Genomic DNA, 19,482 nt, shown 5'->3' on the forward strand with positions numbered 1-19,482 from the left:
ATAGGCCATTTAGAGCTGAGATGAGGAAAAACATTTTCGCACAGAGAGCTTTGAATTTGTGGGATTCTCTGCCTCAGATGATAGTGGAGTCGGATTCACTGGATGCATTCAAAAGAGAGTTAAGGGCCTGTCCCACTTACGTGTCCTTGGCACGCAAATTACGTGACCTTGTGGTCGCGTTGAGTCGCGACGGTCCCACGAAGGTCGCATGCAATTTCATGTGTACGCACAGACATCTGGAGCGCTTGACGTCATTTGAAGATGGACGCAAAATGCAAGAGTAACTCAGTGGGACCAGCAGTATCTCTGGAGAGAAGCAATGGGTGATGTTTCATGTCGAGACTCTTCTTCAGTCTGAAAGAAGGGTCTCGACCCGAAATGTCACCCAGCATTTTGTGTCTGTCTTCAATTTTCTTGGCCACGCTCTGGGAGTAGAAGTGGGGGCGGATCCGGATCTGCAATGGCCGTGAGCCCCAGGCTGAGTTCGGCGATCATTTGCCTGCTTCTGCTGCTGTTGGAGGTGAGACGTTGCGTCACACCAGGGTTTTAGCCCTGTTCCACTTTGGCTGTCAGTTCCGCGACAGGCCGTTGGCGCGCGGAGCTTTCGTTCGCTCCAAAATTTCGGAACCCTGCACAATGTCGCGCACAGCTACATACCCCTCCTCGCATCTCAGTGGGACCAGCCCCGCGCGGCCATACAATGCCCGTGCGCCTCAAAGCGACCACGAGGTGGCGTAATTTGCGTGCCAAGGACACGTAAGTGGGACAGACCCTTTAGATAGAGCTCTTAGAGCAAGTGGAATCAAGGGATAGTTTGAGTTAGCATGATTGGGGCACTGATTGTGGATGATCAGCCATAATCAAATTGAATGGCTTGAAGGGCTGAATGGCCTACTCCTGCCCCTATTGTCCATGTATCTATGCGATTGATGTTTGGTGTGGACTCAGTGGGCCGAAGGGCCTGTTTCCATACTGTATCTTTAAAATAAAATAAACAGTTACTTATTTGAATCCACTAATATTAATTGAAACGCAGGTCTATCTTTATTGTTCTTATTACTAAGGGATGCATTTGCTCTCAAGGAGAGAATTGGTGAAATGAGGGTGCTGATCGAATGTTCCAGAGGATAGTTAGTATGATGGTGGTGGGATAGGGGTAGTAAGTAATGATTATCCACAGCAGACCCATATCGGAGGAGCTTAAGCTGATAGGAATAGTTTGTTTAGTTTATTTTTATCACATGTACTGAGCTACAATGAAAATATTTTCTGTTGCATGTTATGCAGTCGGTGAAAAGGCTATGCATGATGACAATCAAGCTGCCCACAATGTACAGAGGCTGGATAGGGATATAGTGTTTAGTGCAAGATAAACTCCAGTAAAGTCCAATTATAGATACTTTGAATGCCTCCAGTGAGATAGGTGGGATGTCAGGACCACTCTCTAGTTGATGAGAGGATGGTTCAGTTACCTGATACCAGCTGGGGGAAAAACTGTCCCTGAATCTGGACGTATGCATTTTCAAACTTCTGTACCTCTTGCCTGATGGGAGAGAGGAAATGAGGAAGAGACCGAGATTTGTCCTTGATTATGCTGGTGGCCTTACCAAGGCAGTGTGAGGTCTAGATTGAATCGATAGAAGGGAGATTGGTTTGTGTGATGGACTGGGCTGTGTCTACAACTCTACAATTTCTTGCAGTCTTGGATGGAGCTGTTCCCAAACCATGCTATGATGCATCTGTAGAAGTTGACAGTTGTTGTGGACATGCCGAACTTCCTAAGCCTTCTTAAGAAGGAGGCGTTGGTGTGCTTTCTTAGCCATTGCTTCGATGTGGCTGGTCCTGGACTAATTGTGATATTTATTCCTAAGAACTTGAAGCTATCAACCATCTCTACTTTGATGCCATCAACATATATCAGGATATGTGTGCTGCTTCACTGCTGAAGTTGATCTTAATCTCCTTTGTCTTGCTCACATCGAGGGAGAGGTTGTTGCCTTGCCACTAGGTTCTGAGGTTCTCAATCTCATCACTGTACTCTGCCACCTCATTATTTGATATCTGGCCCACTACGGTGGTGTCATCAGTGTATTTGTAAATTGAATTGGATTGGTATTTGGCTGTACAGTCGTGAGTGTATGAGGAGTACAGGAAGGGGGCTGAGAATGGATCCTTATGGGACACCAGAGGATTATCATAGAAGATGTTTTGTCACCCATCTTCACTGATTGTGCTTTGTTGGTCAGGAAGTCGAAGGTCAAGTTGCCGAGGTTAGTGCTGACTCCAAGTTCCACAAGTTTGGAGATGAGCTTGGATGGGATAATGGTATTGAAAGCAGAGTTGTGATCTATGAATAGGAGTCTGACCTAACCGTCTTTCTTATCCAGATGTTCCAGAGATAAGTGAGGGCCAAGGAGATGGCATCAGCTGTGGACCGTTGTGGTGGTAGGCAAACCGCATGTGGATAGTTGCATGGTAGCCTGGATTTAATGTGTTAACCAGCCTCTCAAAGCATTTCATGACGGTAGATGTCAAGGCCGTGGGACGATAGTTATTAAGGCATGAGACCTTGCTTTTTGTTTCAACCGTGATGATAGTGGTCTTCTTGAAGCAGGTGGGCACCTCAGAGTGGAGTAGGGAGAGATTAAAGATGTCCATGAACACCCGCTAGTTGGTCCATGCAATTTCTAAGGACATGGCCAGGGACTCCATCTGAGCCAATTACTTTCCATGGGTTCACCCTCAGGAAGGCCGATCTAACTTCTGCAACTATAACCCTCGGAAAAGGTACATTCGCATCTGACCAGACGGATCTCATCTTCCTGTTGGCCAACTGCTCAAAGTGATCATAGAATTAATTATCTGCCATAGAATGCAATAAGTTAATCGGGGAGGGCCACATTATCACCAGTGACGTTATCTGACTTCACTTTGCAGCCAGTTGTAATCATCAGACCTTGCCACAGTCTGCAGGTGTTCGAATGGTTATACTGGAATTCAAGTTTGTCCTGTTATTGTGTCTTGGCATCCCTAATGGCCTGGCGAAGATCGCAGCGAGCTTTCTTGTACCAATTGGGATCGATTGACTTATACGAAGTGGTCACCTGAGAGTACACCTCACAGTTTATCAATGATTTCCGGAATCCATGGAATAGTTTGCAGAGGATTTTGGAATAGAATGTTTATGAATTTGAAGACAAGTCATGATAACAAAGATCAGAAAGCATCATTCAAGGCGCTGTGAAACGTTAACAAAACACATGCATGCATCATCAGCTTTGTAAAATTGGAAAAATGTTTATAAATAACAAGGTTAAGGAACAGGTCACTTTTAACTGAAGATCCATGGGCAGGTGAGAAGAACATTCCAGGGTGAAAGGAAAATGAGATGAACAAACCTATAGAACACATCCTGTTTGAACATGTGTCATTTGATTAAGCTGGGAATGCCTTTTGATAAAGGAAAATGTGCCGTGCTACGCAGATTCCCAGGGAATCCTCTAAGGTACTAATGAAGGGTTAGGCCATGTGTTTACCTGGATCACTGAAAGTAGAATGATTTTCACAGAAATTGATGTGTATTCTATCACTCACATGAAGGAAATGCTCGAGCAGTTAGACAACACCAAATATGTTCTGATTCTATGTAAGGCTAGCATTACATTTATAGACAATAGGTAGGTGCAGGAGTAGGCCATTTGGCCCTTCGAGCCAGCACCGCCATTCAATGTGATCATGGTTGATCATCCCCAATCAACCTTCTCACCCAATGTTCCTGCCTTCTCCACATATCCCCTGACTCTGCTATCTTTAAGAGCCCTATCTACATCTCTCTTGAAAGTATCCAGGGAAACGGCCTCCACCGCCCTCTGAGGCAGAGCATTCCACACACTCAGAACACTGTGTGAAAAAGTGTTTCCTCGTCTCCGTTCTAATGGCTTACCCCTTATTCTTAAACTGTGGCCACTGGTTTTGGACTCCCCTAACATTGGGAACATGTTTCCTGCCTCTAGCATGTCCAAACTCTTAATAATCTTATATGTTTCAATAAGATCTCCTCTCATCCTTCTAAATTCCCGTGTGTACAAGCCCAGCCGCTTCATTCTCTCAGCATATGACAGTCCTGTCATCTCGAGAATTAACCTTGTGAACCTACGCTGCACTACCTCAGTAGCAAGAATGTCCTTCCTCAAATCTTTTTCAAACCATTGAGTTCCTCCAGAAATGTGTCTTTTTCGAAAACAGTTACCCTCATCAAAAGGTGATAAACTCTCATCAGGTTTCTTGGTTCCCTCTTGGTTTTGCATATTTTCCTGACAAACAAGAGACAACAGGGCAGCACGGTGGCGCAGCAGTAGAGTTGCTGCCTTGTATCGGCAAAGATCCGTGTTTGATCCTGACTACGGGAGCTCTCTGTAAGGAGTTTTATGATCTCCCCATGACCTGCTTGGGTTTTCCCTGGGATCTTTGGTTTCCTCCCACACTCCAAAGACATACAGGTTTGTAGATTAATTGGCTTGGTAAAAATTGTAAATTGTCCCTGGTGTGCATAGAATGGTGTTAGTATGTGGAGATTGTTGGACAGCGTTGACTTGGTGGGCCAAAGGGCCTGTTTCTGCATGTATCTCTAAACTAAACAACCAACTGAAATGTTGGTGAGACTTCAAATGAAAACTAGTACAATGTGTAGCTTTCAACAAAAGTAAGATTTTGATCCATTTCAAAAAAGAAAGGATGGATTGTTCAGATACGAACTTTCACATTCATTGACACTGGATTTTATGATGTCTCACTCAACTTAGAACTTACAGGTCTTGATATTTTCAAGTTTCTTTCATTCATGTTATTTTTTTAGTGAAAAATTTGCACCATTCGTCAGGATTAAGACTTGAGTCTGAAAAAATAAATTGGTTAAAGCTACCCTCCAATGCTGAAAACTAACCATATTGGGTTGAAAATGAAGTGTCCTGTAACTGGACCATGTGCAAGGGAAGCCATCCTGCACAACTGTAAAGGATGCCACAATGTGAGAGAGAATGGAATCTAACATTTTCAGAAACAGAAATAAGAAAAGATATCCAGCATCTTCAGGGAGTTGGATCCCCTCTGAACATAAGAGGCAGTGTGAGAGCATTTTAGTGCCCTAAGGACCTGGAAAAGCTGCTGCAAGAAACTCAATGACCTTGCAGTTCAGTTTTCAACAAAGTAATCTTTCTAAGCTGGCCTGTGAATTCCACTGGAAAATGGCACGATACGACATGGTAAGATATCAAGCATGAACAGGCTGGGGTTAGAAAGCAAAAAAGCAAAATAAGTTATGTCCCAACACAACCAGCAGTAACAATTAATTTTCATTCCAGATGGTGGCAAGATTGAGCACCTGGTCATAATCATGAGTTTGATTAGTTTTTGGCTGGGCTGCTGGATACAACTACTAAATCTCAGAGACACCCTTCCTCTGAAGGGTGGGAAGGAGATTTGTTGGCATGCTTTGCATTTGCTCGTAATTGACTGCCAGAAGGCATCATGTATGATTGAATTTCACCAATTACATCACAGACAAGCAGCACTGGGTCCACTACTGTACCAAACTGCCTATGCCACCAGAATAGAGAGGCTAACCTATCCCACCGATTCTCAGCAAAGGCAGCATCAGTTTCTGCAAAAAGGAAAACAGTTGATTGTTTTATTTAAAGAAGAAACTATTTCAACAAGACCCATGCTTGTTGGCAATCCATAGGGTTCATTCGGAATTTCAACAGGAAATTGTATCCATGCCCACAGTATTCTTTGTTCCTCCACCAGTCAAAATACTGATTCCGCTGACTTGAGTGTTGTAGAATCAGCCGACTTCCACTGAGGACACAAGAGGTCAAATGCTGGAAAATGAGTGGTCAGGGGTTTTTTTCTCCATATTTCCTGTTGCAATGTAGTTCCTTTTAGCATAACCTGACATTCAATTCCTGGAATGACAGAACCTTTGACCAGACCAACATGAGCAAAGCACATCACTTCATCCTGCTTTTGACCATTGCCCAAGATAATTGCACAAAATGCTCGCATCCAGATGGCGGTGAGAAATTATGATGCTTTCAGATTAAATACCATGCTGCACTTCACTACGTGGCATTGTATACAAGGTATTTTTAATGGATTGAAAATCGCAGGGATCTGTAAATGATGATGTAGGTCAATTATTAAGAAATTGAGAACAAAAATGTAGAACTTTTTGTCCTCCTACTGTACCAGACTTTCTCACCTTTGTTTGCATAAACCAATGGTTTTCCCATCAAAGTCCAACTATTTCCCAAATGACTAGTTTGGCTTCTTCTACGATACCATTGCGCAAAACAAAATGTTGCCATGTTCCTTAAAGTGTGACATTATTATAATTTGAACACATGCATTTTGACCTCAATGTTGAGTGTTAATTTCTGGAGTTTGCACACAGGTGATAAATGTAGATATCAGCAGTTGGTCTGCTGCTTCAGAAGATACATTGACTTCAGAATTACTTTACTGACAAAAAACTTAACTTTAAACCGTCAAGGGATCTAGACAATTTGAAAGCATGAAAGGAATTGTGGAAAATTGGTCAACGACAACATCTAGTCATTGGAGAAGGCCAGGATGAATTTAGAGCAGAAAATGTATCATGACTACAAGAGAAAGTAGATCATTTTATTAAATTCACTAAAGTTGATTTACATGTTTTCAACGATTTTAAAGTGTGTATGTTTTGTTTAGATTTTTAATTGTCAATAAAATGTTTTAATTATTTTAACATTATGCCCTTTCATTTTGAACAGTTCCCGAGTGATTTTGGATGTTGTGAAATATAATGACAATAGTTGGTAAGTCTCAAGGCAGGGTATCACCGACTGTCTGAGCCATTCTGAGAGTGCAACTGATGGCTTGTGTGAGATAGCCGAAGACTGCACTCTGCCTAGTTGGTATGCTGGAAGGCAGGCTCCAAGCAGAGATCTGCATCTGGGTCACACACCAGAAGAGAGTGTGTCTCCACCAAGGGCAGGTGACTAGTCATCTCTGGGCAGCAAAAGATTGCGATTGACTGATCACTGCTGTTGGGTGTCAGAATGAAATTATCAGGAAAGAAGAAATGCATGAGACAGAGGTTGTTAAATCTTTCAGGGCTGATTTGTTCAAGTCAGTGGAAAGCAATGTAACATCACTGACCACAAAATCTGGTTAGTGTTACTTTAAGATATAGGCAATGTTGCATTTACTGTCTATTATAAGCTGCTCCAGGACAATAATTATGTACTGCCTTTTTGACCCAGTGAAATCCACAAGAAAATACTGCTGAACAATTTTCAGAAGGCAACTGTTTGACTTTTTAGCAATCTTTGCACATTGATACCCCTTCTTACAACATTTCTCCTTGCAGTTGCAGAAAATGCAATAAAGTCGTTGCCCTTTTATCTCCCCTCTTCCACACCATCCTTCCAATGATACAGCAATTCACTTGTATTTCTTTCAATTTAGTGTGCACAGTATGGCCACAGTGTGGTCTCCACATTGAAAATAACAAATGAAAATTGGGCGACAATTCTGTAACAAAGAGAATCATTGCTCAGGCCACAAATTTGATCAACAACTTGCTGTCATTTACATTGTCTATCCGCCGACCACTGTTTTTGGCTTCTCACATTGTTCCAATGAAGTCCAGTACAAGATTAACAAACTGCAGATTATCTTTTCATCTAGTCATGGAATTCAACTATTTTGGAAAACTATCCTATCCAGTGTATACCAGAACTGGCCTGTTCAGATTAAAGGCCATCAAGTGTAATGTTAACGGAGTCTTTCCAACATTTTCAGCTTTCCCTTTCATTTCTGATTTTTGGTAATATAACTGAAATACTGGGGTTGCATGACAATGAGATATTTGGAAATGGTAACTGCACTGTAGAATCAAACAAACACGTCACAAATCAGTGGCAAAGTATCCAAAGTGTTTAAGAAGGAACTGCAGATGCTGGAAAATCGAAGGTAGACAAAAGTGCTGGAGAAACTCAGCGAGTGCAGCAGCATCTATTGAGTGAAGGAAATAGGCGACGTTTCGGGCCGAAACCTTCGTCTGAAGCAAAGTATCCATGTCAGTATATTTTGTAAACATTCTCAGCAACTAACATTTGAACTATTTCTGCCAGTTTCAAAGCAGTGGGTTTTCCAAATGAATACTGGGTTAGAAGGGGAGGGGCTGGAGATGTTCTTTGTGCATTCAAAGCACTAAAATGAAGAAACTGACACATCTAGCACACAGAGAATGACGATTTCCACCTGATGATTTAAAGCAGTGCTTCTTAAACTGGTGAATGGTTCACCCAAGAGCAAATTAAATTATTTAGGGGTGAATGAAACTAGAGGGGTGAATGAAGGGCAAATGGTTTAATATAAATATATGCAAATATATATATTTTTTTTATACTTAAAAAAGGCATTGCCATTAAAGTAGCCAGTAAGCTCATTGGTTTTAATGGCAGCGGAGCAGGAAATTTGATATGTGTTTTACCTCTCTACCAATGGTTTTCTAATTTGATTGTATTGTGAGCTTTCGTTGGGGAGAGATATAGAAAGTTATATTAGTTGGATACTAATATATTAATTTACATACTCCATGTTTTTTCCAAGGAAATCTGCAGTAATCAGAGCCCGAAAGGGTAGGATGGGGCTGAAGCCCAGTTGAGACGTTGGAATGGATTTTTATCATTATAATAGAATGATTATGAACTAATTAAAAATTTCTCTCTCCTGGTTTTTTATACTTTTGGGATGTACAAAAAGTTGAATAAAATAAACACTTAAGAAATGAGTTTATTTATGTTTTTTGCTCATGTGACAAAATAAATTATATAATATTACACACAAGGGAGAATAAGATGAAAATTACCAAAAAGAAAAGAAAATTTAGTAGAGGGTGAATTAAATTTTGTGATAAAGACCCAATGGTGAATGACACTGAAATAGTTTAAGAAACACTGATTTAAAGTACATCAAAACATAACCTATTGCCACATGTCCACATTTTGATTAAAGTAACAACTCCTCTCTGTACAAAAACAAATAGAGGAATGTTTCATAAAGGAAGAGCAAGGTGACCTCTGAAAATTAAAACTACTATTAGTTTTATGTGTACCGTTTTATTTTTATCAACTTTATAGCCAAACTTTTCTGAACAAAAATAACTGAGTGGATGAAGAAAAAGACATTAGTGAAACCTCCACAAATCACACCAACCTGACAGCAAAGGTGCAATCGGTTCCCAATCCATCTGCTTCAAACAAACAAGATTCCTCTACGTTTCTGGAATCTTCTATAAACAGGGAAATACACCCTTGCAATGTCAGTTTATTTTTTCATTTTCTCAGGGCTTGTGTCACAGCTTTTTTTTAATGCCGTGCCAATGTATTCATTTTTTGTCTGTTTGCCATTGATTATGGTGCAGTGGCAAAAGCTTCCATAAAGCCCCAAAGCATTCTCAGCAATTCTTGGTCTTAACAGCCATAAAGGGCCTGTCCCACTTACATGACTTTTTTGACGACTGCCTGCACCCGTCATAGGTCTTTGCAGGAGGGGGGGGAGAGGGAGCCCCTTTGCCTCTGCCCTCCCGTCACCCTCTCCCCCTGCTTGCTCTCTATTGCTCTCTCTCCACACTCTATGTTTCTGTCTCTGTCTATCTCTCTTTCACTACATCTCGCTCTCCACAAACTGTCCCTCGCCCCCTTTCTGTAACAATTTCCGACTGGTTGGGGAGAATCCATGGTTAAGGAGAAATAAATTCTCATCATTAATGTAGGTGACAGAAAGAGAGTATTTGCAGCACGCAGGATGGAGAAAGTATAACTGAGATAATGGTGCTAGTCAGTGAGTTTATAATGATATCAGCTGCAATATTTTCTGGTTTTAATTTAGATTTTCAGCAGCTGCTGATTTTGCTTAATATGAACAACATCTGTATTATAGATGTGATTTAGTTTGGAGATAAGAGTGTTGAAACGAGCCATTTGGTCCACCAAGTCCACGCTAACCATCGATCACCCGTGCACTTGTTCTATGTTGATCCCACTTTCGTATCTTGTAATTGATGGACCACTTCCATGTTCTAGGTACTCGGAGAAACTTCCTTAGAGAGTAAGGTATCTCTTAGCTACAATGTAGCTGGATGGGGATAGTAATGCTATAAATAAAATGCCTTGGAAATTTGATAATGTGAATGATATTCATGTTAATTAAAGCACAAATTGCAGTCATAACTTATTTTACTGGTGGGGTAATTTGGCAATATAGATTATCCATCAATTTTGAAACCCACCGGATTAACCAAGTATTATAATGGATGGACAATCTGCTGTGGTGAAGATTGAAGTTTACACTGTGATAATTTCAGAATACAGTTAAGTTCTACAAAATGACCATGGTCACCACAGACTGCAGATAAATACCACACAAAGTTGGTTTACCACAAAAACAGTTGAAAAGTGTGAATGTTTCAGCACTGCACTTCATCGAATACTTACAGATCGCCACTATGTACAAACAATACCCAAATGACAGGGTTGCCAAGACCATGACGAATTACAGCAGGTTTCACTACCAATATATTACATTTTTACTTTATTTTGCAAACACCACCATAACCTCAGCCATGGCCTCTGCAATTTAATAGATTAATTCCAAAGTTCAACAATATGTCTCATTTCAAGGTTTATTTGAAGGCACTGCCCAAAGCTCTAATCGCTCCCTTGCAATAGTATTATTCTGATAAAAACATCCTTCACTCTTCATCATTTTATTTGAATTCAAATTATCATTAAAAATATTAAAACCTTAGATCTAAGAATGAAACTTCAAAAAATGATAATGTTTTACTGCTACCTCCACTCAGTGATAATTGCTTTCATATCTTAGATAAGTTTTAGATTCAACTATTTTTGAATAAATGCTCAATTTAGTTTAGTTTAGTCTAGGTACTTAGCATGGAAGCAGGTCCAGGCTGACCATTGATGACCCGTTCACACTGGTTCTGTTATCCCACTATTACATGCATTCCAAATACATTAGGGGACATTTACAAAAGCTAACTAACCTACAGATCCACATGCCTTTTGAAAGAGTGAGGAGACGGATCACGTGGATGAAACCCATGCCGTCACAGTGAGAACATGCAACTCCTCAGAGCCAGTGTCCAAGGTCAGGATTGAACTGGGATCTCTAGTGTTGTGAGACAGCATTTCTACCAGGTGCCCCACTGCCATCCACAATTTACAAATATGTCGTAATGAAAGCCGTCCCGCTGTGGAGCAATAGAGCTACTCTTTCAAATAGCCCGGTTAAGCTTTAGATGCTGATCAGACCAACTCATGGGTGGGGAACCTTTTCATGTTGGAATGCCACATTAAGTCAGCTGTAATCTAATAAGGCCCCCCAAGAAACTTCAATTAGATATACTTCAAAATGATCATTATTTTGTAAAAATCTAACTACTATGTACTAACTTCAAGAAAATTCTAAAGTTAACTAAACTTTTAATGACTTTGTTGTGACTACTTTTTGTGGGAAAGCATTTGAATATTTGGTTGCAACATGGAGGTACGCAGTTTCAGCTGATCTTCGAGATCAGTATCCGTCATTTGTGACCTTAAGGGCGTTTTGATTTGGGTTAGGTAGGAGAATGTAGATTTGCAGCAATAAGTGGTTGAAAGCATTTTTCGTGCATGTTGCCGAAGACGTGGGTATTATATTGCATTTTTCCATATTTCAATCGGATCTTTCTTAGCATCAAATAAGGACTTTAAAATGTCATCTTCTGAGAGCTCAATCAATTCCATTTGTAGTTCTTTAGGAGCCTTGGAGACATCAACTAGGTGAGGTTGAAATGCTAATTTGAGTGTGATGTCATGATTCTCAAAGTCAGTGAACTTTTCATTGTATTCTTTAATTAAGAAGTCTATAACAGCTGCGTATTCTTCAAATGATGAGCATGAATCCTCCTGCTCATCAATGACCTTCGCTAACTGGGGAAAATGTTCATCCAAAATTTCATTTTGAAGAAGAAGAGTTTTGAAAAAAATATGGCTTTTTTCGAAATACTTGGATTTTTTGCCATATATCATATATAGCCTTCGTTTTACCTTGCAAAGAAACATTCGTCATATTGCTTTGACATGATATCACACAGAAATGCAGTATTTCTATAGAAATCTTCTTTCAATAATTCACATTGCTGATTTTGTTCTTCATGAAATTTAACTATCTGTTCTTGCAAAAATAAAAAATTTGCTAACACCTGTCCCTGCGATAGCCAACGCACTTTACAATGATACGGCAGATCCACACTGAATGCCTCATTGTCCAACTTTAACATATTACGAAACTGACGATGCCGTGTTGCATTTGCACGAATATAGATAACAATATTTATAACTTGTTGCAAAGTGTCACTTAAAACAATAGATTTAGCACAGAGATTTTGCTGATGTAAGATACAATGAAATGAAATGAGAGCATCTGGATCTGATAATAGCTTTTTTATCTGTGCAATAAACCCTTCACGTTTTCCTGTCATGGAAGGTGCACCGTCTGTACATACACTCGCTAAATTGACCAAATCCATTTCAACTTCACGACATTTATCTTGAAAGTTGTTGAAGAAATCTATTCCTCGTGTTCTACCTGAAAGAGTGCCAAAAACGAGTAACTCTTCGTAGCAAAGAAAATCTTCTGTTATGGCCCGAATGAAGTATAAATCCTGCACCGATTCATCCAAAGCGATTGATTCATATAGATTTTCGTTTTGGAGTATTGCGTGAAGTTGTTCTGTTACATTGAGGGTTAATTCATGCTGCCGATCTCCTTGAAAGAATTAGCTGTTTGCACCTTATCGGGGTCAAAGCATCCTACAACTTCGACGATGCATTCTTTTACAATTTCTACATCGCTAAATGGCTTCCCTTTTCCCCTGAGTATATAAGCTACTTTATAAGTTGCTTTAGTAGCATTATTTCCAGGTCTTACCGCTGTTTGAAATAACTGCCTTTGCCTTTGCTTTTCATCGTTCAATTTCTGCAATGCAACCCTTCGTGCCTCACTCTCCAATTTGAAACATTTGTGGTCCTTATGAGTGGCATAATGCAGATGAGCATTGAATTTCTTCAATTTTGATATTGCAGTATCACAAAGCAAGCAAATAAATCTTATCTTTAGCAGAAACAGATAATATTGCGGTTCCCAATCCTCATTTAAAAACCCTTTTTTCTTCCCTCAGCATTCTCTTGGTTTTCTTTAACATGATGGGCTGTTAATCAGACAGAATTTTTTTAAAAAGTCGAACAAATACGCTGTTTAACTATTCTATTCAACTTCAAATGGAAAGCAACGTGCGCCGCTATCAAAAGTTGATAATACTGAAGACTGGACGGCCAGCGGACTCTCCCCGACCTTTTCCCTCTCGTCAACCAGCCTCAGGTGGTGGCACCATCAGGCAGGGAGGTTAACGTACATTCTAGAGTCGCATTAGAACTAAATCATGAACATAACAGGTGTTAAAATAGCCCTCATGACTTACTAACGTTTTAATTGTGGCCATCAGTCAGGGAGGATTATTTTGTTGCATTGTCTTTTACCCTTTGCTATTTTAAATACATTAATTTTAAGATTAAAATAAAAATAATAAAAGACGAACAAAAACATATTAATAAGAATAAAAGGATTTGTTCTACAAAATTTGGATTCATTCAAAAGGCCGCACTTAATGGCCGAGGCCACAGGCTCCCCACCCCTGGACCAACTGGTTTAATTTATGCCATTCTGGCTGATGTCAAATACAACCTGGAAAAATGTTGGTCGATGTGGCTTGTTAGGATTCTAAAGGCAGTTGTTATGGAGGGAGTTACCTTTTATATTAACTAATTGATGCTTAATAATAAGTGATAATCTGGTTGTAGATGGACCGTCAGGAGGAAATTACATGTCTAGAAGCTGCTTCACGCCTTCTTTACACCCACAGGAATCCAAATATACATGAAAACATGACATTTAAAAAAGCTTTTTCATCTCAGAATTTTGTACAACAAACCAAAATCAAACACAGTTATTGACTCTACAGAACAGTCTAACCTATCACACCTCTCAACCAAAACAAGATATCGTGGGAATAAATTGTTTTTATTTTTTACTTTACATTTAACTTTACTAGTCATAAAAAATACTGTGATTTCCCCCCACAATTTTTAACATTTAGTTTCAGAAGTTCTGAGTGACCTTGCCAAACCTGACAATAACCTTTTTTTAAATCTAAAAGTATTAGTTCTGGAAGTATTGAGATTATATTTTAAGGTGATATTGAGAACATAGCTTGAGAGCATCTCTATGTATTGTCCATTCCTGGCTATACTCCAAGCTACAGATGGTAAGAGAAGACAGTTTGAAATTTGTGTTTGCTTGATGAATTGCTCCCTCCATCTGACTCTGGTTCGACACACAGCACTAAACACAATCTGAAGAACTTTATCAAGTTGGCTGCTGTTTGGAATCCCTGCACCAAGATCCTTCTGTGAGTCCAGATGGTTGAGAAGGAGATTCAGAAAATGTGATCAAAAGTGATCAGACTGTGAAATGAGCATACAATAGGGGGGTCTTCAGTGACTTTATGCTACGAAAAGGCCATGGTTGTCAAACCAAATCATATCCAGCGATGATAAGCTGACATATTTTGTGAATTAGCACCATGATAAACAGAATGACCATGCAACTGTTTTTTTTTCCCCCCATATTCTGAATACATAATTTTGATTCACTAACTTTTCAATGTCAAATTCCAGCATCCCAGCAAGACAGAACTGACAGAAGGAAGTAAAGAGAAAGGTCAGATTAGCAGGACCAAAAGGATCATACTTTGTACATTTGGAGGAAAGGTGCACGTCAGTGATTCACTGTGGGAGCAGCAATACACTCCCATTGTACTAATGGCCAGCAAAGTCAGGGAAGGGTTTGAATTTAACAAAAACATAGTCTTAATGATCATATTATTTTGCACTACTTCAATTAAAATACAAAATATTGTGATTACAGAGTACGTGACAGTATCTGTGGACGTGGTAACATTACAGATGCAGATTTGGCTCCTTTGTTTAAGATACATCTCTCGAGCATTTGGGTATTTTACTTAAAACTTTCAGCAAAATATGGTACTTAATCTGCAAAATCAAGATGGGAAATCTTCCTCAAAGGTTTACCAGATAATCCACTAATCTTTCTTTTTAAATATTGCAAATTAAGGCTTTCAATTAACAAAAAAAATGTGGTTTAAAGTCTATTCCATACGAGATATTGTTTCCAAGATCACAATTGGCCCAAACCCTCTTCAGCTTTTGCAATTCAAACAATTTGCAGCAGTGCTCCTTTTAAATATAAATTGACCCAAAATACTTAACGGTTTTGAAACTTACTGAATGTATTTATTTAGCAAACCTGTACCACAATTGCAAACCTTCTATACCTTTTTAGGTTGCATTTAGATTTTCCAAAACAGTACTCGGGAGAGTACACAGGAAGCTGGTTAATGCTCCACAAGAATGTGTTAGAATATTTTCTTTAAAAGCCAAATCAGGAGCCGGCAGCTATGTCTGCTTTAGGATGGCGGTTTTATTGTGGACTTGGTTTGCACTTTGGCATATTTTAATAATATAATAATAAAGTGAGTGCATTGTGAATTTGGCTTTATTACAGCAAATCGACAAACAAAACCACTTTAACAAAGGTCTCAAAGTTGCAAGGCTGTAACAGCCTAATTTCTTTTCTGGAATAATATGGCCACGTCTTAAAATATAAACATAGCCCCACTGCCGAACAGGAATGATCATAGTTCCATACGAAAATATTAAACTCCCCTTAATTTAAGATTGCCATCAGTTCAGGCCACAACTGTTTTGAATACGTTATACATGTTGTAAAATGGCTGAAGCCAGATGCTCTCTTCGAAAACAAGATATTACCAAATGGGTATTATCAGAGGCAGTCAAATTGATATCAACTTCAGTTTGCCAATGTCAGAATGCAGCAAGTCACTGGAGATTAAATCACAATGGAGCACATTTGCAGAGACTTGAATTCCATTTTGAATCAATAGGTATCTTTGGTTTTGCTTTGCCACAGTACACAGGCTGAATTACACAACTGGAACATCATAGTGCAGACATACTGTGTGTAAAACCACAGTTAAAATGAAGCTCATTGGTACTGGGGAGAAGAAATTCTCTTTCAATTCAGCATTATAAAATTATCTGAAATGAATGTGACAATACAGTACACAGGCGGAATCACACAATGATAAGTGATGTGTCCTGCATGTGGAAACATACTTTATGAGTTTAATTAAAAAATGGACTGAGCTGCCCAATCAACATTTGTCCCAGCATTTCATATTAGCTAATTTTCTAGTTGATTCTATCATTTACAATACAAGAAATTGTTGAGAATAATTATTTTCGATATCATGAAATCATAGTTTTTAGATCCCTGGATGAAATGAAACAGTTCTAAAGTATACTGTGGTAATAGGTGAATCATGTTTAAAATGCAACATTCCCCACATTTGGTGTATTTTCTCATGTCAACCTTTTACACAATTGAAAGAATATTCTAAATGTTCTTTATCGCAAATTATTCTTAACCTCTGAAAACTGGCTGGCTTGCATTTTAAACCAGACTGTTGAAACTGTACTGCACAACTGCTCTCTCAGGTTTTTAACCTGTCAGTAGCATTCAATCAAAAAGAGCTGGAGTAATATTACGTATTTACCAACATTGACTGAAGTAACATTCTAAAGAAAGGTTAGTGAATCTAATTGAAACCCAACAAATTTTCAGAAAAAATTGCGCTATTGTCCACTCTTAACACATTTAAGTATGGAATATATTCCATTTCAACAAACAGCAGGTTGATTAAAATTAGCATTATAGTATTAATTTCTTTACAATCACAACAGAAAGATAATGACAAAGTCTATTCTTCATTGCTGATTAAATAACATAGCATTTTTGTATATAAAATCAGCCTTTGTAAACCCGCTAAAGTCAAAACGAGTCACCCTATTCTCATGAAGATAAGACGGGAACGACTGGTCTCAGACCAGACTGAGCTTTGCTAAAACTGCAGCTGAACCGGGACTTCTGCTAGTGTTATTAAAATGGCCCAGGAGCTGATGACTAGCTTTCCAGTTAATAAAAACCAGATGTTTTCCTTCTGCTCTGTTAACATGCGCTCTTGGTTACTTTGTGGACTGTAGTCCATGTTTTTTTTCTGCTCTGCTTTCAGATATTTGAAAATGAAAAAAGGAAAATGGAAGAAAAAAAAATACAAAGATGATTGAAACAGTTCACATTTTACAGCTGTATCTTATCCATGTTTTAAACACAGGACTGCAGGCACCGTAGCAGCCAGCACCAACCCAAAGCAGCCAACAGGGTGTAGGCTGAACACTCGCAGAGATCACATTCTCTGGAAATCGACCTTGAAGGGGAAAAAAACCTTGTAAAATGCTGTATAATAGCGAAGGAAATAAAACCAGCTGGATTGTACAATGAGCAAAGCCAGACCCACTTTCCAAAAGCGGTATGCAATATGTACTGTCTAAAATAGTTGCCACTGGCAACAGGGAAGCAAATGCATTAAAATTATAAATCAAATCAAAGTGTCACCAGCTGCGGTCAAATTTATAGCAAAAAAAAGCAAAGCGCGTAGGCCTTCTCGGCAGCTCAACTAACAGGTAAATGACATGTCACCCGAGAAATCAACCAGCATTCGCAATACTTCAATAAAGAGCAGAGTAATTTTTTTAAATGAAAGCAAATGAAATCTCTCTATATATCACAAAGAGAGCAATTAAAAGGTTTCAATTAGCTGCATTTAAAATGTGTTAATCCTATAAACAGGCAATCTATAATAACAGACCTTTCTCTTTCAAGTACTTATTTAGACTAATAGTTTGCCTGCAGGACACTCTGTTCAGGAGAGGTAAAAACAGAACATAATTCACAGTCCTCTGTAGTTGACTTGGCATTCATCATTCAGTAAGTACATAAATATATGTGTACAAACAGTGTAAAAGACGCATACACATGCAAACTGTTTGCATACAGTACCTTTGTGTGGAGGTAATGAGGGTAATAGTAAGTGTACTGAGGGTACATTGGCTGCTGTTCCAAACGTTTGCCCATGTAGATGGAATCTTTATCTCCGATGCAGGGAACTCGCTGACAGCGTGTAGTGGCCCCAGGCCCTTCTTCCTCTTAAACCACTATTCCTGACAGTGTCAATGACTGATGAGGCTTTCGGGACTTCTCTGCCTTCTGCTGCTTGCCAGTTTAAATACAGCTGAAAGATTTTTCCTTTGGATTCGGAGTTCTGTCGGTGCTTGTCCTTCCTTTACAAAAAGGGTATACAATCCTTGCTATTTGATAAACGTGTTAATGCCAAAATGTCAGTTGATACTGCCCTCGGCAACTCCAATTACTTTGAAAGATGAGGAAGATAATATAGCAGGCTAAAAATCACTGCAGTCCCGGCTTCCTCTTAAGCTTTCCGTGCTTCCACCAGCCTTCCAGCCTTGTTGCTGCTATCTCCTTCACAGAGTGACATGGTGTTTAGGGCTTGTCTTGTCTTTCATTCAACCCCCACCCCCATCCCTCTTCCTCCTCCTCCTTTTCCTTCTCGCTGGTGGGTGGGACTTCGGCAGCCTCTCCCTCGAGAAACAGACGCAGTCCAGAAGGCTGCAGTATTTCCTCCAAGAAATAGCCTGCATTCAGTCTGATGCAGGCAGGAACCCAATTCATTCTGCCATCTCACTTGAATGCTAAGTACTTTTACAATAGGCCAATCATAACTAGAATAATGAAGTACCAAAGGCGACAGACATTCAGTCCTTCCAAAAATCTTCATCTTTTGTAGATGAAAAAAACCTCCAGCTAGATATATGGTGGGTAAAAAGGTGTTACTTTGAATTAAGTTTTGTTTTAAAATGAAGTTATTTGTTCCCTGTGACTCTCATGAGTTTTCTGGCTTCATGCTGTTTTAACCTAAAACACCAGTAAGTAGATGACATGGAAATAAATGCCGGGCCTTATAGTCAATGAAGGTAGTGGGTGATCAGAACACTGGGGAGCCTGACCTTTAAAAAAGACCCTTTGAGCCGAGGAGAAACCCGATGTTTCTGATCTACATTCAGTCACTATCTGATATTAAAACGGCAGTTTCAGCAAAAGGAAATATTTCTGAACTATAGCAGAAACGGTTGAATAACAAGTGATTTTTTAATATTTTAAGCAATGGGCATAATCCGAATTTAAAGGGGAATCGTCCTCTTGCGAAACACATTCCAAGGACTTGTCAATGGAGCATCTATAGGTAACATGAACAATCTGAAAAAGGCAGCAATTATTTTTCTTTTTGATCAAATATTT

At 39.3% G+C, this 19,482-nt stretch overlaps 1 protein-coding gene across 7 annotated transcripts in view; it reads right to left on the minus strand.

The window, feature by feature from the left end:
- The window catches only part of LOC129712085 (RNA-binding motif, single-stranded-interacting protein 3), a 1,245,262-nt gene that overhangs the window by 659,828 nt on the left and 565,952 nt on the right, over positions 1-19,482 (minus strand). Inside the window, exon 1 of one of the 7 annotated variants that reach the window (XM_055660315.1) lies at positions 18,166-18,686. The exons of 5 other annotated variants lie outside the window; for them this stretch is intronic. In XM_055660315.1, coding sequence (XP_055516290.1) covers positions 18,166-18,240 — 75 coding nt within the window. In that variant the 5' untranslated portion in view covers positions 18,241-18,686. Of the gene's footprint in view, positions 1-18,165; positions 18,688-19,482 lie in introns of those variants that run through there. One more of the 7 variants, XM_055660324.1, reaches the window with a different exon arrangement.

The sequence above is a fragment of the Leucoraja erinacea genome, chromosome 2, assembly GCF_028641065.1.
Source record: "Leucoraja erinacea ecotype New England chromosome 2, Leri_hhj_1, whole genome shotgun sequence".
Lineage (NCBI taxonomy): Eukaryota > Metazoa > Chordata > Chondrichthyes > Rajiformes > Rajidae > Leucoraja > Leucoraja erinaceus.